At 34.6% G+C, this 24,641-nt stretch overlaps 1 protein-coding gene across 3 annotated transcripts in view; it reads left to right on the top strand.

Moving 5' to 3' along the window:
• Positions 1-24,641, top strand: part of LOC128988924 (disks large homolog 5-like) — a 54,802-nt gene that overhangs the window by 5,255 nt on the left and 24,906 nt on the right. For 2 of the 3 annotated variants that reach the window (XM_054410707.1, XM_054410705.1), the window contains exons 2-8: positions 5,454-5,534; positions 6,609-6,723; positions 6,961-7,159; positions 7,636-7,803; positions 8,773-8,946; positions 21,990-22,232; positions 24,455-24,639. In XM_054410707.1, coding sequence (XP_054266682.1) covers positions 5,492-5,534; positions 6,609-6,723; positions 6,961-7,159; positions 7,636-7,803; positions 8,773-8,946; positions 21,990-22,232; positions 24,455-24,639 — 1,127 coding nt within the window. In that variant the 5' untranslated portion in view covers positions 5,454-5,491. The remainder of the gene's footprint in view (positions 1-5,453; positions 5,535-6,608; positions 6,724-6,960; positions 7,160-7,635; positions 7,804-8,772; positions 8,947-21,989; positions 22,233-24,454; positions 24,640-24,641) is intronic. The other variant, XM_054410706.1, reaches the window with a different exon arrangement.

The raw sequence follows: 24,641 nt of genomic DNA, 5'->3' as shown, positions 1-24,641 counted from the left end.
TGATGTCGCCCTACACACATTAAAATCCTATCTTGGAAATAGAAGGCAAGTGTTTTCTTTGAGTGGTGCAAAATCCCAAGCCATGACTGTAGCCCATGGAGTCCCCCAAGGTTCAATTATGGGGCCTGTACTGTTCCTTGTCGTCATAAATGACCTCGAGTTAAATGGTATGGCCCTTAGATTTGCGGATGACACTACCATTTTCTCGTCTGGTGCAAATCCTACTCTTGCACTTGAGACAGCTGACATCCAATTTGAGGAAGCGAAACACTGGTTTGCGTCCAACAAATTAAAACTAAACGAAGACAAGACGCAGAGACTTACTTGTACTCTCAGTCACCACATACAAGATGTACCCAACGTAAATCTTCTTGGTTTTGCAATTGATCCAAAACTTGCATGGGATAAACACATTCAATCATTTGGTAAAAGACTGTCCAGGGTGGTCCATCTACTTCGGAAGTTGACTAGGTTTGTCAGTAAACCTTATTTGATTATAGTGTACCACGCTCTGTTCCATAGTTTTTAAGCTATGGTCTCCTTCTCTGGGGCCATGCACCATCATGTCATGAAATTCTCAAGTTGTAGAAGAAAGCAGTACCTACGTATTTTAACTTCTAGTAAAAGAAATGACCATTCTGTTTGTCAGCACCGGTATTTTAACTATTGTCAGTCATTACATTTTTTTGTCAGCCGACCATGTGAAGGCAAACCTACATAAATTCCCTACAAGAAATACTGTTCATAGCCATGGTACAATACATCGCTCCGACCTGGACATATCTTTCTGCCGGCTGTCTAAAACCAAAAACTCTTTCCCAACGCTTGCCCTGAAGATTTAAAACCAGCTGCCTACGTCAATCAAAAACCAAGGGGAAACGGCCTTTCGTACAGCCCTGAAAAACTTGTTGAGGGAGAAACCATACTACAGCCTTCAAGACCATTTTAATGAGAAACTTTAAGTCAATAAGCCTGCGGCAAAATCATCCACCGCCAAAGTACTTTTAATATAGTTCATCTTCAATCTATGGAAGTTTTTATGTATATAGTGTAAATAGAAAATTGACGCAACCTATCCGGCTCTGCTGGTCTCGGTCAAGGAGAAGTTTTGTTTTGTTGTAGGCCTAGAATATTAATAATAGCCTAAGTACAGTATAAAATAAATGCATTTTCCATAAGAATAACATGGGAATTTTAAATTTACAATCTTTTGGAATTTTCTCCTTAACCATTAGGCGCATAGTAATGCTTCAACACACTAAATTATTTGTTCTATAAGCTCTACAAAATGGTTTGGAAATAAATTGACAAATTTTATGTTTTTTTGGCCAAAAATCGTTTGAATAAATTTAGATTTAAAAAACACGTTTATACAAAATATAATCTAAATCGGATAATTTTTGCTTGAGTTAAACTTTTCGTGCTAATGGACTAATATATGATAGGCCTATATATATATATAGGCCTACAAACTTTCACATTTATAATATTAGTTAGATAGGTACCTATATATATAGGCTATATGAATTTGAACGGATTGTATTTTTGGCCTCTAGGGACCTCAAAATAAAAAAATTATAACAGTCCCATCATGAGTACTACCGTATTAGCTTGATAATAAATAACCACAAAATTTTTATTGAATAGAAAATGTAGTTCCGTAAACTGTTTGTGAAATTACTTCTATGCCTTTTATAAGTTAAATGGTTAAAAAACTTGAAACTATATTTATTGTACGGATTGTCACCAATATATTACTAAACCCAAGATAGTAGGAATTTTTTATACTTAATAGCCTACCAGAGACGTAGCCTACGGGAGATGTTGAAAGGGGTAGGCTACCTTAAATTAAGCCTTGAATTAAATCTTACAGTCTATTTTTTTCAAGCTCTTTGTAAAATTATATTGATATCATACAACCAAATAAATAAAGGACTGGGTCTAATTTAGCTACAAGTTAAACACTTTGATTTCATTTTTTTTTATGAAATTATCTGAGCAACAAACATTTGACTAACATAATTTGAGTACATTTGAAATTACTTAAGTATTGATTTGAGAACGTTATCACTTTAATTTGATGCCCCCCTTCCCAATAATACTATTAATGTAAATACAAGTATATTCCATTAAAGAATGAGTTATGTAAACTGTTGTAACATTTAAGACTGATTTAAACTCTAATCAGGTACCATAGTCTGTATATCACAGGGTAGGCTTGCCATTTAAAAGAAGCTGGGTCAAAAAGCTTACAAAAGAGGGTCTTTTCATTGAACTTGAACCAAAGGGATGGTCATTCATCCTTACTCTCTTTATGCTAGATCATAGCTTCCAGTAGTCCTCAGCCCCTCATACCTGAAACAGGGGAGGATTTTTATTTTTGTTTTAGATTATTGTGTTTGAACTAACAGTGCCTGAAGATAACCTTGGAGCTCTTTTTAGTGTTTTATGATGTATTGTTATGTGTCAGTGTTAAGTTATGCATGCTGTTAACTGATGGTGCATTTGTAGTGTAATCAGCTTATGTATTTAAATGTTTCTTACATTTTATTTGGGTAAAAAGCTATACTGTGTGTTTGTTAGTATATGTAGCCTTTAGATATTGTGTAGATCTTATTAACACGGTATTTTTGAGTGCAATATTGTTCTTTTGTAGTTTCTGGAATTATTTTGATTAGCAGAATCGAGGACTTAAGGTACAATTTTACCGCCTGTCTCTATATTATATTAAGTTTAGGTCATAGATCAGTTTGTTGTGAGGTTTTGTGTTTTTTATTAGGCCTACATGAAAATTTGTATTTTTTATCATAGCCATCGTGTATATCTTAAGAATACAAATGTTCCACAATTAAATGTTACCGATAAGATTTTCAAACAAATTTAGGACATATCAAAGTATTATTTAATTTTTAGCCTATTTGGAGAAAAAGTAAACAGTTATAGTTTGTTAATGGATATTTTTTTATCAAATTTATCAATAGGTTTTTAAATTTTGCCAATCAAATTTTCCTTCACTGTATCAGCAAACCTATGTAGGTTCTCGTTAAATCTAATGTTTCTTTTTTTATTGGGAATAAATCTGACATGTTTAAGGAAATATGTGAGTAAAAATCCAATCAAGGCAAATGGAAATTCACTTTGCAGGTTTGCTGTGGCGGGGTATTATAAATATCTTTCATTTAAACACTTGAACCCCTGTGCGTAGACCAGTGTAGTCTGTACAGTATTGGCCGGCTAGAGTGTGTGGTTGTAACATAGGTTTTCCTTGCTCAGGCCAGTGATTGTCATGCTCTGGTTGGTTCTGTTTGCAACATCACAGAGTTGCCTGAAAATCAAGGTGAAAGTTGTTGTGCTACAGCTAAAGCCAACTCATATTAGTCTGTTGTTTCAATTATTGCCCTAAAATGTTTTGTATACCTTTATTTTTAGTTGAAACACGTTTTCTGGAGCTTATTCTTAATCAATACTTTTTAGTTATGTGTCTGATGGTTTTATGTTTCTTTTATTTGGCATAGCTTTTGTAAGAAAACCCAACTCTTAATCCTCAGGGTTTAGTTTTTTTTTTTCCTATGGAAGATTTATATTTACGCTTTCTTTAACGTGTTTTGTTAGATGAGCCAATTCATAGTCTTACAGTTGTTGCTTTGATATAGTTTTCTGGATTTGACATTACAAGTTTTGTTTGAAGAACAAATTTGTGATCATTGGTTGTAGTTATTACTCAAGTCTAAGTATCTTTTTTCTTTGACGAACCCAGTTTTCTATGGAGTTGGGACAGAGGTTTTTAAACGAAATTACTTAACATTTTTGTATTTATTGTTTTTTGTTAAGTTCTGTTGTGACTGAAAAAGTAACTTTTTCTTGATACCACCTTATTAATACTTGTATTTAGCAACACAACAGATTAATATGTCTAAAATAAAATTAAAAACTGTATTCAATTTAGGAAGCTTAATTCTTTACAACACAAATAAAGTCAAACCTACTTTTACCAATAGGTACGCTACAATTTAAATATTCAAACATTTAAGTAATTTGATTTCATTATGTATCCAGTAAACCTGTTGGTATCCCCAAAGATAAATTGAGAAATAATGTAGGCAGAGAGTCTAAATATTTATGTGTCTAAGGAATATGTCGGCCTTAGCTACTAACAAGACTACAAGATTGCACCACTCATCCTACACTCATCCTTCACTCATATTTGGGTTAAAATACGCACATAGTGGCATCCCCATCTTAGATAATTGATATAATTGATTTTTGACATATAAATTTGGTCAATTATTTCACTGCATTTATTACTTTCATAGAATAGCCTCTGGATCTTTAAATGAAGCAAAGATTTATAGTGCCTGTGCTACTGTCAAACAATAGTTTGTAGTTAGGGTGACCAACTACAGTAGTTTAGTACAAAGTACTTCATCAGGTCCAAATCATCAAGCTTCAATATCCCTCAAAGTTGAGCATGTTTGGACACAACACATAAAAATTATAAATACCCCCGTCGCAGCAAACCTGCAGAGGAAGTGAATTTCCATTTTACCTGATACCTGATTGGATTTACACTAAAATGTCTCCTTAAAAATATCACATTTATTCCCTATTTAAATTGAATTAGTTTAACGAGTACTTAGGTGTGCTGCAACAGGGAGGGTGAAAGATTGTGTTTTTTTAATGTTATTAGTTTAGTAAGAAATAAATGCCTTTTAATTTTCTCTGTAACCATTAGGCGCATAATAACGCTTCAATATACTAAATTATTTGTTTTTTTAAGCTCTACAAAATGGTTTTGGAAGACATTGCTAGGTTTTATGTTTTTTGGGTGAAAAATGGGAAAAACTAATTTTACCTCATAAAACCACCCCTAAACCCTGTTCCCATATTTCATCATACTGGTTAGCGAACTCTTTCAAATAAATGCAGGATTACAGATTTATACCAAATTTCATCAAAATCGGATCATTTTTGCTTGAGTTATCGGGCTAACGGACACATATATGTATATATATATATATATGAATTTGAACGGATGGTGTTTTTGGCCTCTAGGGACCTCATAACGAAAAGGTAAATCGGTCCCGTGTCCAGGTCTTACCATGAGTACTACAGTTAGCATATTCCCTAAATGGAAAATTCGCTAAATTTAAAATATTTCATGAACTTGGTTTGTCTAATTGGTTTCATGACTACTTTTGTTTCAGTCATACCTTTTAGTTCTGTAATTCTATGGTATATATTTAATTAATATATCCTGTTTCCCTATTCCATTGCAACAAGTTTCATGGAAACCTGACTAACTAGCCAATTAACTAGTATTACTTTTCCTTCCCCATCGTTTTAGATTGGTGTGTTACAATTTACAATATTTATAAGGCCCATTTGTGCTTATATACCTCTACCTCTTGGATTGACTTGTATTTAACCATTTTGGTACTTTTGTTTTGTTGCAGGTAATCAGTGCTAATGGAATTAAAGTAAACATCACAAAATGGCTTCGGGAAATAGTTCCATGGACGGTAGTATCAACAATGGTGAGTCTTGTATAGGTGGTTATCTCTTCCAAATGAAACTGTTTGAAATTAGGATTAAAAAGTAATATCTTCAGAATATAAGAATCCAAATGTAGTTCAGTTTTCCATAATTTATTAATTAATTGATCTTTGTTGTTGTCCTTGTAGATAAGGAATTTGTGCAGTTCTCTATCTTTTGTAGAATTTTATGGGGTCTTCTTGAATTTATAGTCTATATTTTTACAAAAATATTTACACACATGCATTTGTGTGTCTCGGGTGTCCGAGCAGTGTGTAAGCTCTGATTTGATAACATGGGTTGGTTTCACGTATGCTTCGGACACAAAAGACGTAACGAGCCTTTCAGTGCATTGAACGTAAAGGGTTCAATTAAATCCCCTGAACTGCGTGGTAAAGACTAAACTATTACGTACCTCGTCTTGCAGTTTAAATATAGTGTTTGTTTGAAATCCACTACATATGTTTAGCCAAACATGGCATTCACAAGTAGAACAGAAACATTTGATCCAAATGGGATTCGTCAAGATGTATATTTCAAATACAAAAATAGGCTATGTGCATTGTGACAAGCAAAATAAATTAACAAATAAAACATTTAAAAACTTGTAGGCCTACAACACTTAACCCGACCAACGGCACTAACTGAGACAGAGTAAAGGGTTTGTCTCTAACCATGAATTCCACACGGGTTTTTTTATGTCCCACTTACACATCAATAAGTCTATAAGTCGTTTATTTGGTTAGATTGACAAAATTGCATTAGTCGGGTCAAATATACAGTACTAACTAAAATCATAACTTATCATAACATAGGCCCTGATACCTAATAAAAGAACGTCCCAAGACATAAGGCTCTAGCCCCGAACTGTTCGTCTCGGACTTAAGAACATTAAGAGTGTGATCCCTGAGATGGATACAACAATTTTAGAGGCTGTCAGTATTTTCCCCCCATCAAATTAAAAACCGTAAAGATGACAGCGTTATTTTCATTAAAAGACAGGCTATACTAAAAAATTAGTTAGGCCTACTTTTTAAACATTCCTTGTACGTTGTGTAACGTTCATGTGTTGACAGACACCATGTCCCGCTCGTACGGAGGAGGGTCGGGTGAGCGAGGACGGGACAGAGATTACGACACTATGAAACAACAATGTGAGAAAACTACCAGTGAACTGCAACTGCTCAGGAGGTAAATATTATGCACACCAACTATTTTTCAAAATTATGGTAAGGTACAAGAAAATTGTGATAGTGGCTTTTAGATAACCAATAAATATTGAAAAAAATTGTATAAACAGCTGTTCATGGTAAGACCTAATCACACCCCCCCCCCCCACCCTAAAAAAATGTTAACTTACATTTAACTAAATTTCCCTTTGGTTTTTAGCTGCTAACATAGTATTAACTTATTTTGTCGACTGTTCAGACAGCACAGTGAGACAGTGCGCAGATGTGAACACACCATGAAGGACCTGGAGTACTACAGAGGACAACACCACGCAGCAATGACACAGTTGGAGGCTGCGGCTGCGGAGACATCCACTCTGCGCAACAAGTACGCAGACCTGGCTACAGACAAGCAGCGGCTGGAGAGAGAACTGTCGGATATGAGGGCTCACCACCAGGTACCATAAGTTAAATTTCTTTTTGCCACCATATGGTCCAAGTATTGTTCTTATGGGTTAGATGTCTAGCCTGGTAAAATAAAGATTTTTTTTTTCATTTAATTCATTTACTTTTACCTCTTGAGGCAAGATAAATGTACGACGATATGACAACTGAAGAACCAAAATTTGTATAATTCTTAAGGTCAAAACTTGGCTCACAAGGCGACAACAGGTAATTTAACGTTTTATTTGTCAAAAACTGGTCCAGAAACAACACAAAAAAATTAACTACAAGTTATATTAAACTATTAATATCTAATGGAGATATTTGTTTATCGTAACCTTGTACGACTGAATGTAAGCTAACAACAAACTGCGTAAAAATCATAGGTCCTGGTGCCCCAAGTTCATCATTCACCTTAAAAATTTTTGGAGTTGTATCCTGTTAAAAACATAGCAGTTGACAACTTGATAAACTTGTGATTACCCTACAGGATGGCAACTTGGCGGAGGCTGGAAACACTGACACCATCAACCAACACTTTATGACGATGAGAAGCAAGTACGAGGCAGTCAAGGAGGAGTACGACTCGCTGCGGAAACGCTACGACGACCTCATAACATCTCACTCATCTACTGTGGACAAACTAGAGCTGGCTCAGGTCTGCAATGTTATTTAGCTTAGCTACTTTGAAATGTTTTGTTGTGAAGAGGTTGGTCGGGGGTATCGCTAAACCCAGAAAAAAGTATTTAACCACTTGAGTTGCCACTGTACCATTTACCATTAAAATTGCCAAATACTTTCTTTTCTGTGACAATCTCCAGCTAATTAATTGTTTGGGCTTTGTAAAATTAATGGTCTTGTTATGTTTTGTTGTATTTTATGTTCTGCATTCACACTAGAAAACTCATTATTAAATTCAAAGATGCAATTTACGTTGTAAATTAACCTTCTGTCTCTTTGGCTAGATTTTTTTATATACTGTAGATTTTTACTTTAATTACTAACTATGTACAATTCAAATATGTACAGAATCGAGATTGCAGCTCTTAAATATTAAATATATTTCGTTCGAAATTTTTTTCCCTAAAGGAGTCCATTAACCGCATTAAAATGTGTCAGCAGGTGCCAATCTCTGAAACTGATGTTTTGGAAATAAAAATTGTTACTCCTAATTTGTTCTCATCGTTTTATGTGTTTGGTTTATTTTACTTTGTTTGTCTGGCCAGGTATGTTTTGTCATTATTTGTCAAAAAACACAATCACAAGGGACTCATTTAGGGGTTTATATTTAGGCGGAAGGAATGGATACACAACTACTAACTTGCTTTTTTTAAGTGGTTGATTAAAAAGTAATGTGTTTCCAGACTGATTTGGTTAGTTCAAACATTGCCAATTAGTAATAATATTATAATAATTACTGCCATTATACTTCTTTCTTCTGAAGAAGGCACTTTTAAGGACAAAATATCAACATTGTAGTTGTGTGATCTTTTTGTGTGCTTTTAACTCCCTGAAACATTTTTGTTGTTCAAGTTACTTGTAAACCCATACCCTCTTCGTAGTTCTTAGCCAAGTGGTTTTTCCTCCTAAAACTAAACGCAGGTTTAAAATTGTCAATGTTATGTAGGAGGAGATGGGTAGGATGAAGAAGAAGTGTGAGGAGATGATACAAGAGCGCAACGTAGCCATCAGAGAACGTAACGGACTGAAGCAGCAGTGTACAGCAGCTATACGACAGTGGGACATCGCTTTGAGGGAACGCAACGAGTACCAGGAAGCCCTTACCAAGGTTAACTTGACTGTATGTCCACAATATTACTGTATGTGTGTGGCTTGCTCAGTGTTCAGCACATTGTCACGAATCATTTGGTCTTTGGTGTTTTTGACTCGTTTGGAACTAAGTTTGATTTCAGAGTGTGATTATTCATGAACTTCTGAATCAGTTATCTCTGTAGTAATTTGGATTCTATTGGTTGGTTTTTTGGGTTGAATGACTTCTGAAATAGCCCATTTCTTTTGGTTTTGAAACAACCTTAGTGTTTTCTAATCTAACTAGGTTTGCCTGACATAACTCCTCATGTTTTAACCTTTTACTTGGTATAGGTAATTATTATTTTTAGTCAGGAGTATTTTATTATCCGATTTTAAACTATACTAGGGACATGTAGGGGGGACTTACATAAGTCCCTAAAAAGATAAAAATGTAAAACAAAATATGCAATTATTAAACACACAAATTTTCAACATGTACAATAAAAAATTTATTTCAACATTCTAAGACGTTATCCCTGGTTAAATTTATATAGTATACCGTACATTGCAGAATTTACTGGAAAATGAGTTTAATCCAAATGTAATATTGCTTACTGGCTTGATGATAAATCATGATCAGCTGTATTGACAACAAAAATAAACAAAAAGCAGCAAATGGCTTCTATTGCTATTCTTATGGAGAACATTTTACGTTATATCTAATTTGATGTTAAAATTTGGGGAATTTCACTATTTTTCCCGCCGTCACGGGATTGAGACCTTTAATTTGAGCCCTCTCCCGTCATTCTACGACGTCCCAGTCGCCCAAAATTTTGACGCAAAGAATCGGCTTACGAAATTAATATATAGATTAATATATAGATAGATATATGAGATGTTGTAATAATAATGGAAGACAATATTCCAACCCCACCTGAAATCAAATTTATTGCATACTGTGTTCAAATGTAAATAAGGTCACAAAAATGTTTATTTTTTATTTTTTTATCACCTTTTTCAATATTGTAAAACACTTCAATCACTTTCCTTGTTTTGTAAGCGATCAACACAATTACATTACATTGAGTTAAACATATTTCTCCACTGTCAGTTTTAAAACACTTCGTCACTTAGATTCGTAATACAATCTGACTAGCTATTTAACTATTTATTTCACTTGAAAGTTGTTTCAAAATTGGTGTACTACACAAATAAGCAGCTGTTATTTTTAGGTTTCTGATTTGCAGTTTAGCTTATTCATTTGAATATTGGAACAAATTAGCAAGCCACCACACAATCCACACTCAAGATGCATGTTCACTATAACACTCGCCGTTGTCAATAATAGACCTTCATCGCCTTCATGATAACTTTTCTCTTTTTTGTTGCATGCATTTATTTTTAATTCCAATTTTGTAGTGTCAATCGTTAAACCCGGTAGTTTGAACCCAGTGACCTATTTTCTTAGAGCTTTAACCCCCTCCTGAACATGGAACGAATATAATCACGTAATGTTTGTAGAAGCGGGTATTTCTGCCGATTTTGTAGATGGACTAGTTTTGTGTTTGTAGAGTAATCAGATGATTCACACTACTTTACGCTCTTCAGAAGCACCTCGGCCTTGAAAAGTCTACACTATTTGTAAAAAAAAAGAGAAAAGAATAAAACATAAAACATCACATAATTTATATAGAGGATCAAATTAAATTAAGAGTACGAAGAAAATACAGGGTGAGGCAGTGAAACGGCACGATTCCGATACCAGGTGACAAGGAATTGGGGGCTATTAGAGTACGGGGAAAATGACCATAAGCGTCTAGACAAGTGGAAATTTCAGTAGCGATGGAGCGTTGCACGAGTGCACAGCACACGTTTGCTGTAAAAGCGTATTACAAAAACGTGGATATTATGGTTTGTGTTTAGCGCACTTTCCATTGCGAGTTCGGTCGATCTCGCAAAATCGATGTGTGCAAAACCAAATACACCATTTTACTGTCACTGTATTAAAAAATGTAATTATTTTTAAAGTGAAACATTAATTTCCACTCTTGTACTTAGGATTTATGTGAATACAACTATCCTTCTTTTCAAACAGAATTATTTGTGATTTTTCAAAATCGTGCCGTTTCACTGCCTCACCCTGTAGAAGCTTCAATTTCATTTTATTCATTCAGCCTCTCAACTGTCATAGAATAATTTTTTTTAATTATGTTTATCTGAATTACCTGTGTGAACAGAAACTAAAATGCTTTAGTTTAGTGATAACTGCTCAAACACAATACAAAAAATTTAACCTTAGTATAGTTAATGGTGTCCTGGTTCTTAAATTGCCGGTTGAAACTGCATCTAACAAATTTTCCGCATATCCTTTCTCATTGTTTCCTTCCATATTTAAATGACTCAATTTTTTTGTAAATACATTTTTAACCTCTGTGTTTGCTGAGTGTTTTGTGTGTGTCTGTATTCACCGAATAGTGGCATCCTTCACAGGCACACGGCCGTACTGTGGCACCTTCAAAAATTGTGGCACCTTTTTCAGGGTGCCACAGCTAATTCGATCATTTTTTAGGTTTTCCAGCATTATTACGTCGTTTAAAAATCACATGCCACAATTGAGTATTTTTGAACTCGTTGATGGGAGTTTAAGTAGCGCAGGTACACGCCGAATTGTGGAACACGAAACCATACAGGTAGCTAGCGCGCCTCGCGCCGTCTGCCGGAACTATAACTTTCCTAATGCTACGTTGCCAATTCTCGCGCCAGCTTACACTCTAAATAGTGGCACCATGCCACAATTCAGTATATATCAACAGTGTGTGTACAGGATGCCACTTAATGAGTTGTAGCGCTTGAGCAGTGTGTAGAACAGTGCAACAAGCAACTAATAAACTAATAATACTGTACTGCCACGTACTATAAAACAATTTAAGTACCATAAATAACATACTTTTGCTCCGAGTGGTGAACAATGTTTTATATTAAAAATAATTTGTGTTGTAAATAATTATTTAAATTGTTTTTATGCCACCATTAAAAAATGTATTTTTGTTTACAAACATAAATTGGTAACGTACCGTAGTTACTTTGTATCAATTGAATTTTTACATTGAAACAATAACAATGTTTTAGGTTAGAACACTATATAAGTTGTCCTATGCTGCAATTTTTTTTCTTACAAACTATTTCGTGCTGACATCTGTTTTATTAACATTCTAGTCATGTTGACAAAAATTTTACAATTACATTTCTGAATCACTCAGTAGAGGTAATTATTATTATTTTTTTATCATTTTATTTAATTTACAATCTGTTAAAAAAAAAATAGAACAATAAGCAAATGTGATAAAATTTAAACACAGTATTTAGTCCTTATCCAACAATAAAGCTAACAAACAAACTTTGCATATTGGCACAAAGTTTAAAGTCCATAAATCTCTAAAAACGACTACTTAGGTCCAAAACATGGCATCTTTTCAATCTATATATACAGTTGCTGTTGTTCAACAAATTCAAAGCGAGGTAGTTGGTATGGTACTCTAATTTCTTTAAGTATTTGGCACTTAACCTTGAAATTTCTTCTTTGATCGTTGGGGTTCGACTGTCTCTATGGAGCACTTCGTTGTTAACGAACCATGGTGCCTGAAGAATGTGTCTAAGAACTTTAGATTGGAATCTTTGGATGATGTTCAAATTGGATTCACTGGATGTCACCCACAGTTGGATACCGTACGTCCACACTGGGTTTAGAATGGTTTTATATAAAAGCAATTTATTTTCTGTTATTAATTTAGAATTTTTATTTAATAGGCAAGAAAGAGGTAAATTTCGATACAGCATTGCTGAAAGTTATGTTTTGGTTCTCACTCTCAGAGTATTCCAAAGACATCTAATGTTTCAATCCATGTTCAAATTTTATATGAGGTAAAAATATAACCGAATCAATTAAAGTACGGTACTTAAATTAAAATACATATTATTACTAGGGTTGCTTTCAGAGAGGTGAAAGCCAGTTGAGCGGAAAAACGTGATTTGATATTTGTATAAGTAACTAAATGTAAAAACTCAATAGATGTACTAATGCTGGTTTTATTGGTTAAAATTATAATAATTCAAATTTGTTTTACTACATCTTGTTATTCAGATACCTCTTCCAGAAGTGCATTATGGTAGTTTTGACCAGGAAAATATTACAGTAGTTGGAATCTGATATTAACATCCAAAAAGGGCATTAAAGTATAAAAAAGAGAACGGAAATTTAACATCCAAATTTAACTGTAGCCCACAACATAAACATTGGGCTTCATTTTTCACCCTTACAATCGGTTAAAGTATTGAAGTATAAAAAAAAACGTAATTATTAAAAAAAACTAGTATTAAAGTATAACAACAGGAGGGGAAATTTGACATTTAAATTCAACTGTGCAACATAAACATTGGTCTTCATTTCAACCCTTGCAATCGGTTAAGCTCAGCGTTCTTTGCTGGAAATAATTTATGATTGGTAATACCAAGTATTCTTGATATGATGGAGGATATTATTGTAATGTAACTAGAATGTACGCCTTCTACCATTATTAGGACGATTTAGAGACAGCATTTTTAATATTGTTCTTAATAATGGCCATTGGATACAGCAGATTTTGATGAAAAAGGCTTGCTACAAATTCAACATGGGGATGGAATGTCTGTAAGTTGTATTGATAGTCAAAGATAAAACATAGGCCTACGAAAAGCTTAGGGCTATTTTAACGTGAGACTCAAATGTAACACACCTTTAAAAGACTAAAATGAACTGAATTATCAATTATATATTTCAATGTGTAAAAATGTAAAAAATTCAAAAAGACTTACTTATTGAACAACAAAATAAGATGGCTGAAATGTAGGCCTAAACATAAGTAATAAGTAAACATCGCATTCAGCTGATTTAAGTGAAAACAGAATAACAATAAGAAGGGAAGACATGTCTTAAATATACAATGTAGATAATATGATTAGAAATTCGTAGCCTACTTCTGGACAGGCCTAGCCAATTATCCATACCGTGAATAAAAGTGTACTTCTATTAGCCCAGGTAATTAATTATTTACTTATTACGGTTGTAACTGGACGTATGTATAGTCCGTGGCTTGGCAATCAAATAACAGTATTTAAATAGGATAGGCTACTGTTATCAACTTTTGAAATTACTGGATTGTTACCAAATTACTGTTTCACAAAATACAGATTCCATTTTCAACCGAGCCATTAAAATGAGGATTTGCCGAACAATTATTAATATTACAGAATAGTATTTAATGCTATACAACTTTTCACATTTCATAAATTATATGTTAGTTTTGTTATGGTCAAAGGTCCAAATTCAAAAATGTTCTTTTCATTTGGTTTTTATGTAGTAATTTGCTAGAATCATTGACTTTATATCAAGTCAATGCTAGAATACTGTAGATGGCTTGTTAAGACCATAACGCAAGCATTTTTCAAATCGTTTACCCGTTTAACCAAATATTCCAAAAGATAAAAATTATTTGGTGCAAGACAAATAAACAACCCGATCACCTATCTATAACCTACACTTTACCTCCCTAATCCAACCTTACTTTAAAACACTTAATGTAGTCACGAATACTCATAAACCCCGACCTACCTTCACCTACCACCTACCACATGCCTAAATTAGATCAGTGTTCAATCTGCGTTTTAAGTGTAATAACTTACTGCACCGTCGATGTAATTCAACATAATATAACCTGTGAGGTATTATCGGATTAAATATCGATTTCGATGCGGTTAGATATATCGCTTATTTTTTATCAGAATTTATTTTACAATCGGTTCAAATATGAGGACAATAAGTAAAACATATATCAAAACAATGTCAGGAAACATTAAACAAGCACCTGTTCATCAACAAGCCTTGCCAAAAATTGGAACAATCATTTAAATATTTACAGAAATCTGTAGCTTAGGTCCAGCACATGCACAACACTTTATAATCTCGTAATGCATTGACTATTGTCCAGCAGATTAACAGCAAGACTGTTCGAAATCCTGATTTCTAACATTGGCTGTTTCTAATCAGCCGGCAACACAAATAGGTTCCGAGGAAAGTAGTCACAGGTCCGTATCCCTCCGCTCCTTGTTAAATATTGGAAATTTTAAGTTCGATTTAAATTGCATTAGCATTATCTAATTGAAATTTGTTTGTTTAAAAACCATCTCACTATTAGTCTAAAATTTTGTTAAGTTTGGCTGAAATGCGTTCAGCCGTTATTGAGTGATGTTTCTCTATTTGTTGCATTGAAGTTGATCCCAAAGAGCTTCGCTCGCTCCGCATTGACAGTAGCTGCTTAAATAGTATTTTCTCTTTGTACCATTTTTTACAGCCAAAATGTCGTGTTATTTTCAATAATGTTACCAAACCAGTGCGCTAAAGTCCGTAATATAGGCAGGTGCAAATAATTTGTCAAGGTGGGTACCATTTTAGACAAAGTTTCTATGTTTGGATTTTATTAGACACGATAAGAGCAGATATTTCTACATAAATATTTGATATGTGTAGTATAATATGATAAAATATAGTCAAAAGTGGTGAAAAAGGCAGACACCAACCCGTGCAAGTGATATAAGATAGTTCAATAAGAAATAATTTAAGAATTGCTGTGATAAAAGGACTTTCCACTGATTTCGTAATGGGACGTTATATTGCAAAACATGACATGATAAAGAAGAAAATCAATTTTAAAATCTGAAAATAACATTGCAAATACTTATTTGGTAGAATTCAGTAACTCCCAATAAATGTGTGTTGTTTGAAATACAATTTAAAAATGAACAGCTGTTTCATTAAAAAGTATTATTAACATGGCCAAAATGTAAACAGCTCTGTGGAGGGATCTTTAAAGGCTTCTGGGGCAGAGTCCTAAGGGATTTTGATTAGTCTTTCTTTTGATACCTAACTCATCTACAGACCAAGACGTTTCTTTGGACACCCCTACCAAGTTTGGGTCTCTAAATCCAACGTACAAAAATAGTATATTTCGTACCTAGGGCCGAAAGTGAGGTTTTGCCGACTCGAGATCGGGTTTTTAGTTCGAGACGAATTCGAGAACGTAAAACGATCGAGAGCTGCAAACCCATTTTGGCTCGTGGTACGAACGCTATTTTTCACCCAAGTATGTTTTGCAATATAACGTCCCTCTTATTTATGTGAAATATTTTGAGGAATCAGCAAAATAAAAAATAACAATAAATAGTTGTCTAGGCAGCTGTGACAAAAAACAAGTCTATTGCAATGCCATGGATACAGCTTGTGCATTTAATATACATTAATGTTTTGAGTAAATAGGCGAACAAGTGATTTTGCGGCCCTAGGGATGTAAACCCCTGCTCGGTCCCCATATGACGATGACAGCTGGCATGGCCAGCAAAACGTAACTTTCAGCCACCAATATAAACCAGCTAAATGTATGTAAAACAGCTAAAAACATCATAGTGAGGTGAAAAATTCGTTACGCATACTTTTACATTACCATGAATTAATTATATTATATACCCGTTTAACCAAATATTCCAAAAGATAAAAATTATTTGGTGCAAGACAAATAAACAACCCGATCACCTATCTATAACCTACACTTTACCTCCCTAATCCAACCTTACTTTAAAACACTTAATGTAGTCACGAATACTCATAAACCCCGACCTACCTTCACCTACCACCTACCACATGCCTAAATTAGATCAGTGTTCAATCTGCGTTTTAAGTGTAATAACTTACTGCACCGTCGATGTAATTCAACATAATATAACCTGTGAGGTATTATCGGATTAAATATCGATTTCGATGCGGTTAGATATATCGCTTATTTTTTATCAGAATTTATTTTACAATCGGTTCAAATATGAGGACAATAAGTAAAACATATATCAAAACAATGTCAGGAAACATTAAACAAGCACCTGTTCATCAACAAGCCTTGCCAAAAATTGGAACAATCATTTAAATATTTACAGAAATCTGTAGCTTAGGTCCAGCACATGCACAACACTTTATAATCTCGTAATGCATTGACTATTGTCCAGCAGATTAACAGCAAGACTGTTCGAAATCCTGATTTCTAACATTGGCTGTTTCTAATCAGCCGGCAACACAAATAGGTTCCGAGGAAAGTAGTCACAGGTCCGTATCCCTCCGCTCCTTGTTAAATATTGGAAATTTTAAGTTCGATTTAAATTGCATTAGCATTATCTAATTGAAATTTGTTTGTTTAAAAACCATCTCACTATTAGTCTAAAATTTTGTTAAGTTTGGCTGAAATGCGTTCAGCCGTTATTGAGTGATGTTTCTCTATTTGTTGCATTGAAGTTGATCCCAAAGAGCTTCGCTCGCTCCGCATTGACAGTAGCTGCTTAAATAGTATTTTCTCTTTGTACCATTTTTTACAGCCAAAATGTCGTGTTATTTTCAATAATGTTACCAAACCAGTGCGCTAAAGTCCGTAATATAGGCAGGTGCAAATAATTTGTCAAGGTGGGTACCATTTTAGACAAAGTTTCTATGTTTGGATTTTATTAGACACGATAAGAGCAGATATTTCTACATAAATATTTGATATGTGTAGTATAATATGATAAAATATAGTCAAAAGTGGTGAAAAAGGCAGACACCAACCCGTGCAAGTGATATAAGATAGTTCAATAAGAAATAATTTAAGAATTGCTGTGATAAAAGGACTTTCCACTGATTTCGTAATGGGACGTTATATTGCAAAACATGACATGATAAAGAAGAAAATCAATTTTAAAATCTGAAAATAACATTGCAAATACTTATTTGGTAGAATTCAGTAACTCCCAATAAATGTGTGTTGTTTGAAATACAATTTAAAAATGAACAGCTGTTTCATTAAAAAGTATTATTAACATGGCCAAAATGTAAACAGCTCTGTGGAGGGATCTTTAAAGGCTTCTGGGGCAGAGTCCTAAGGGATTTTGATTAGTCTTTCTTTTGATACCTAACTCATCTACAGACCAAGACGTTTCTTTGGACACCCCTACCAAGTTTGGGTCTCTAAATCCAACGTACAAAAATAGTATATTTCGTACCTAGGGCCGAAAGTGAGGTTTTGCCGACTCGAGATCGGGTTTTTAGTTCGAGACGAATTCGAGAACGTAAAACGATCGAGAGCTGCAAACCCATTTTGGCTCGTGGTACGAACGCTATTTTTCACCCAAGTATGTTTTGCAATATAACGTCCCTCTTATTTATGTAAAATATTTTGAGGAATCAGCAAAATAAAAAATAACAATAAATAGTTGTCTAGGCAGCTGTGACAAAAAACAAGTCTATTGCAATGCCATGGATACAGCTTGTGCATTTAATATACATTAATGTTTTGAGTAAATAGGCGAACAAGTGATTTTGCGGCCCTAGGGATGTAAACCCCTGCTCGGTCCCCATATGACGATGACAGCTGGCATGGCCAGCAAAACGTAACTTTCAGCCACCAATATAAACCAGCTAAATGTATGTAAAACAGCTAAAAACATCATAGTGAGGTGAAAAATTCGTTACGCATACTTTTACATTACCATGAATTAATTATATGCATACAGAAAAAACGGAGTCATACTTATTGCGTATTTTAATGTAAACTAGTGGCTTGTAGGGACATAGTCCCTAAAAAGCTTAAACGGAAAAGGAATTATTGTTGGAATATTTAAACAAACTCAGAATCAAATTATCTATATGTCAGGATAGGCCTAGATATCCCACAACAACATATCTTTTGTGCAAAAAAACAAAACAGTTTGTTGTTTGTCTTTGTTTGCTTTTGTTGATAACGTTATGTTCAATAAAGAATTTGAATGATTCCAGAGGTTTAACTGCTAAAGGCAGCAAACATATTTATGAATAAATATTGGTTTATTAAGGTAGCTTTGGTTTTTTTGTTAATGCTGATAACAAGGCTTCCCCGATTGAAATACAGTATTGGAAATTGTCTTCGTCAAATAAGAAAAGGCAAAAAATGGTGTGTTGAGATACCCTACCCAGTTATTATTTCTAAGTCTATGCTCATTTTGTAAAGGTTTAACAAAATTATTCTTAAGTAAAGGCATCCCATTGACAGAACTTGGACCTAAATTTGTTTGTGATCAACATTAAAAAACCACTATTAGCCTAGTGTAAGTATATGTGGTGTTAATCCTCCTAAAGGTGCGATTGATTTACATATTCTACCAAAAAAGGGCCTAGTCAACGTCTAATTACTAACTATTTTGCGGCTAGTTAGGGTTCCATTACCCAGTTATCGAAACTAATCACGACATAAATATTTTTGGTTCGTTTAAATACCTGTACGAACCTACTTCATCTCTATTCCCAAATTGTTTTCTAAGAGTAACCGTTGAGGTTATTCCACTTCATACAAAATATTAATTAAACACTCTAATAAATTTCAAATATAAATGTTAGTAAATTAAAAAAAAAAATTGGAATAAATCTTTTACATATGTTTTAAAATAAAAACAAAGAAGATCTTCTTTTAATCTTGAATCGTTTCTTAAATCTTGAAAACAATTTATTTCAACTGTGACATAACTAAAAAGTCTTGATTATTAAAGGTAACGTTATCCCTTTATATACCTAGTTGGTTTTATATAGTATACATTACATTGCAGAATTGACTGGCAAATGAGTAATCCAAATGTAAGCTTACTTGCTAATGATAAAATCACGATCAGCTGGATTGAAGTAAACAAAAATCAGCAGTAAATGCCTTCTAATGCTATTCTTATGGAGAACATTGTACGTTATATCTAATTTTGTGTTAAGATTTTGGGAATTTAACTATTTTTCCCGCCGTCACGGGATAAAGACCTTTAATTTGAGCCCTCTCACGTCGTTCTACGACTTCCCAGTCGCCCACAATTTTGACGCAAAGAATCGGCTTACGTAATTAATATATAGATAGAATAGATTTCTTGTATATTCCCATGAAACTGATAATTTACCCAGCACATTAAGGCCTTTATTCCAAGTATCTCAGCTCGTAAACCATACATACAATGTGACTATAAAATATCAACAAAATGGCATGTAGTTTTATGTAATCCTCACGACATTTCATTTGGTCCATTGACTTTAAATCCAATAATTGTAAAAATTATTGGAGCTTTGAAAAAAACTTCATGTAAAATCCTTACACTAATAAAAGACGACGTCATGAGCGCGGGAAATGAGCTACAGCGGCTAGGGCATAGAGCCACATGAATACAGAACGGAATGAAGGAACTAGAACGGAGAACTGGCAACAGCGCACGCGAGAAGTAGGGGGCGCGCACACACCGCTCAAGCACTACAACGCATTAGTGGCATCCTGTCCACACACTGTTGATATATACCGATTTGTGGCATGGTGCCACAATTAAAAAACTGGAATGTTAGATGTTAAAATGGAGTGTTCATTAAAAATATCGATGCAGACATGTTTCTACCACCTTCCTTCATCCACTGGTGGCCGCAGGTTGAAAGATGCCACAATTAGGTGTTTGCGAGTATTCGGTAAAACCCCGTATGTGTGTGTATGTGTGTGTATTATAGTTTGTTTTTTGGTAAATACAATTGATTTTCCGGTTACAATCAATTGTAGTTTAAAACACCTTATCCTCACGGTTTCAAAGTTGGACCACAAAATGTTGTATCAAATACTTCATTGATCGTTTTATGTGATAGGCAGACCTACCTGCTTATATAAGCAGACTTCTAACAACTGATTAGTTAATAGACATTGAAGTTACGTTGTACTTGTACTCAAACTTTGAGGATAAGAGTCATTTATATACTTTAACAACTAGGCCAGTTGTGAATTCTCAAAGCAATGGTGATGAAATTTTAGTTTATCTTAAATTTGTAAAGAAAGACAATAGTGTGGGCTAAATGGTTTGAGAAACCACTTTTTGTTTCAATCTACTAGTTGCAGAGTTGGCAAAAGCAAATCTACCAAGAGATCTGTTAAAATTTATGTGAACAATTCAATTAAGTGATGATATATAATCTTTGTAGTCCATTTAGAAGAGGCTATAGGCTGTGAGGCAGGCGAAGGACTCTGAAAGATTAACGTCCCTTCCACTAATGCACGCACACTTGCCAGCGCTCAGGGTCCTACCTTCCCACAGCGCATGACATATTGTGTGTTTGTGTAGGAGTGTCTGTGTGTGTGTGTGAGGGTTATAATCCCTTAGAGTCCTTCACCTGTCTCACGGCCTATTAGGATTTACGGGGTAGGAAAGAGGGTGCTCCCTATTTAAGTTGGGCTGTGACTGTGGTAGGTCTAGGCCTACGTGATTTAATTCGTTACATAATGTTAAGTGTACAAGTTGGTTATTGTTGTGTTTTGGGTTTAAAATACAGTTGACATCCACCACTTGGGCGAAAAAGGTATTTTCTTATTGTGATTAAACCTGATGGTCATAAATAGCACAATATTTTCTGACAAACTCGTCTAAGTGTAATAATTGGAAGGCTGAGTTTGAGAAGTGTCGGGTTGCAGGAAAAAGGGTTAACAATTTAAAAAAATACATGCACCATGACATTTTCTTTTCTTCTGTGTGGAAATGCTACATTAAAACTTTACAACGCCATAACATTGAAATGTTGAAACTGATCTTGGTAAAGAAAACACTCGTACATGGCATTAAAATAAATCATAAATGTGGTGCTGACAGGTTAGGCTTATTGTATTCACTCACAAGTTTTGGTCATAACTTCCGCAAGTAACAGTGGCAAAGGCAGTCTACTGTATTACTATTGGAGCTACTGAGTTTTTAATTTCACTCTAGCATTGCTTAAAAGTTCTTAAATAACATCTTAAGAAAAAAATTCTTTGATGATTTGCCAAAAAATCTGGATTGTGCAAAATTTGCAGGACATTAGTAAAAATATGGTATGAATCATCTTGCAAAGGAACTTTTAAATGAGGCAATCATATTTTAGTTTAGTTTCTAATTCTGTTATAAACGGTTATAAATCTACAATATAAATTCTAAAGTGAATTAAGCAACGCCATCTAGATAGTTGTGATGTGGCAGGTGCAGCAGCAGCACGAGGAGGCGGTGAAGGAGATCAACCAGGCGATGGCTGTGCGGATGAAAGCCAACAAGGATCTGAAGCGGTTGACAGAGGAGCGCAACGCAGCGATGCAGGAGTATTCGCTAGTGATGAGTGAGAGAGACAGTGTACACAAGGAGATGGAGAAACTGACTGAAGACCTGACGCAGGCGTACAAGAAATGCAAGGCACTGGAGATGCAGACTAAGGAGATGATGGATGAGGTAAGCTACGTTTGTCATGTGGAGCTGTGTTTGGTCAAAAATTGAATTTTCATTTGATTAGGAATATCTATTCTATTCTATCTCTGTATAAAAGGCAAAGCCCTCACTGACTGACTCACTCACTCACTCATCACTAATTCTCCCACTTCCCATTTACCTAGGAGGCTGAAATTTGGTACGCTGATTCATTAAATAGGAAAACTAAGTTGTTTTTATTCTGATCGGACTCTCGGGCTCCGCCCCAGTGGCTCTGGAGTTTCCCATGTTAACCTTATGAGTATTCATATTTAAATGGAATTAATGAATCTTAACAGCTGTTTCAATTAAACAAGTTGATCTGTTCTATGATGTGCAGTAGCATTAAAGTTACAAGGATTACCAACAGGGTGCAGCACTATTATTTTTTTTAATTTATGACAACAGCTAATTTGAAACCAAAAGGTGAGTGAGCGTAGCGAACGAACTTCAACCTGGAGGCGAGTTAGCGTAGCGAACGAGCTAACCTGAAGGCAAGTGAGCGCAGCGAACGAGCTCCAACTTAAAGGTGAGTGAGCGTAGAGAACGAACTTCAACCAGGACGTGATTGAGCCATGCGAACGAGCTCACTTATGAAGTAAAACGGGGCAAAGCCCGCGGGTACAGCTACTAGTATACCTATAAAATGCAAAGCCCTCACTGACTGACTCACTAATTTCTCCTACTTCCCAATCTCCTAGGAGGCTGAAATTTTGGTACACTGATTCTTTATACATTAAATAAAAAAACTAAGTAGTTTTATTATGATCGGACTTTTGGGCTCTGCCCCAGTGGCTCTGGAGTTTCCCATGTTAACCTTATCAGCAGTTACTAGGTTTACCAACAGGGTGCAGCACTATTATTTTTATAATGTATGTATGCAGCTAATTTGAATTGTTTATAGCAGAAACCTCATAGCCAAATTTTTATTTTTATTTTGACTTTTTAGAATATTAATCTGGGAAACGTATTAGTGTGTTAGTAATTTTATTGCATTACTGATCAAGTCAATGACTTGAATGGAAGGAACTAATATTATAGATATGAATGTTTTGAGTATGTCAACTACGTGAAAAATACTTGACCAATTGAGCTGATTTTTTTCCATGAGTATCCAATATAACCACAGGCTTAAAGGACTTAGTCATCTTTTATTTTAATTAAAATTAATTTCTATTCTAGCTCCTGAGCTGTTATATTCAATATAATAAATAGGTTACATACCTTATAAATCTGACAAACAGCTAATTTTTTAATTGAAGGTAGTTTACATGTTTCGGCTTGTATCGGCCATTGTCAACGCAATTTTTATTTTTATTTTAATACTCTTCTAGGGCTTCTGACCTGACAGCTTATTAAGTCCTACGTTGTTCTTCAAAGTAACCATGAAAAGCCTTTCAAAATGCCACCCAAACCAGTACGGCAATCAATAGTTTTATTAATATTCATGATGTCAAACGGGGCAAAGCCCACGGGTAACAGCAAGTTAAATTATAAACTAAAGTGTATGGTTGTAAAAGATTCTGACAATAACGTGGGACTTAAGGCACTTGAAAGTGGCCATTCTGTAAAAAGTTGATACAAACTGTTAAAGGTGGTAGGTACAGACCACAGTCTCAAAAAAGCAAATTTCTGTAATTATATCCTATAAATTATGCTTGAGTAAATTTCATTTTTGAGTTATTTTGTCTCGGCTCACTGAACAAACTATATAAAGTATAAAATTACCTGAATGCTGCCAAAGTGAACTTGTGTAGTCCTTACAGATTACGCGTTTTGAGGACCTAAGTCCTCATCATCAGATCTCGTATGAGAGCATATAACACTGTCACTTCGAAAAGGTCGTCAAGAGTTTAAATACGAAACACAGACACATACTATATACAGACGTAGACGTATTACGAACAAAAATGAGTAGGCCTACCGACAAAAATTTGGTGTCAGTAGGCCTACACTTCTTACACTTCTTATTGCTAAAGAAGAGGAGGATGATTCAGATTGTTATATGTTGGCTTTTATTTTGGTTAAATATTGTCATATCGTATTGAAATACTCATAAAAGGAAGTAACCTAAAAAAATACATACAATGGGGAAATAAAGAAAAATATACCTGCATTAATGGGTTGGATAGTTGTATTAACTTTCCAAAATATCTGGTCAATTTTCCTGAAAGCGTTTAAACCTCAAACAATTTTTTTGTTGGCAGAAAACCGCACTGACATACCACATGGAGACGCTGAAGAGAGAGATCCAGTCCGCACTGCATGACAGAGACAAGGCGTTAAAGGAGTGTTACGATCTTCAAGAGAGGTTCGGAGAGTTCACAGCCAAGGAGGAGTCGCAGAGAGAAGGCTACAAGTCCAGGTTCGAGTACGCCTACAACAGGGAGAGGT

Source organism: Macrosteles quadrilineatus, unplaced genomic scaffold, assembly GCF_028750875.1.
Source record: "Macrosteles quadrilineatus isolate MER2022 unplaced genomic scaffold, UCM_ALF_1.0 Scaffold_3__2_contigs__length_128488019, whole genome shotgun sequence".
NCBI classification, from domain to species: Eukaryota; Metazoa; Arthropoda; class Insecta; order Hemiptera; family Cicadellidae; genus Macrosteles; species Macrosteles quadrilineatus.
The sequence above is the reverse complement of the archived record's forward strand: the minus strand, read 5'-3'. Positions and strand labels throughout refer to the sequence as shown.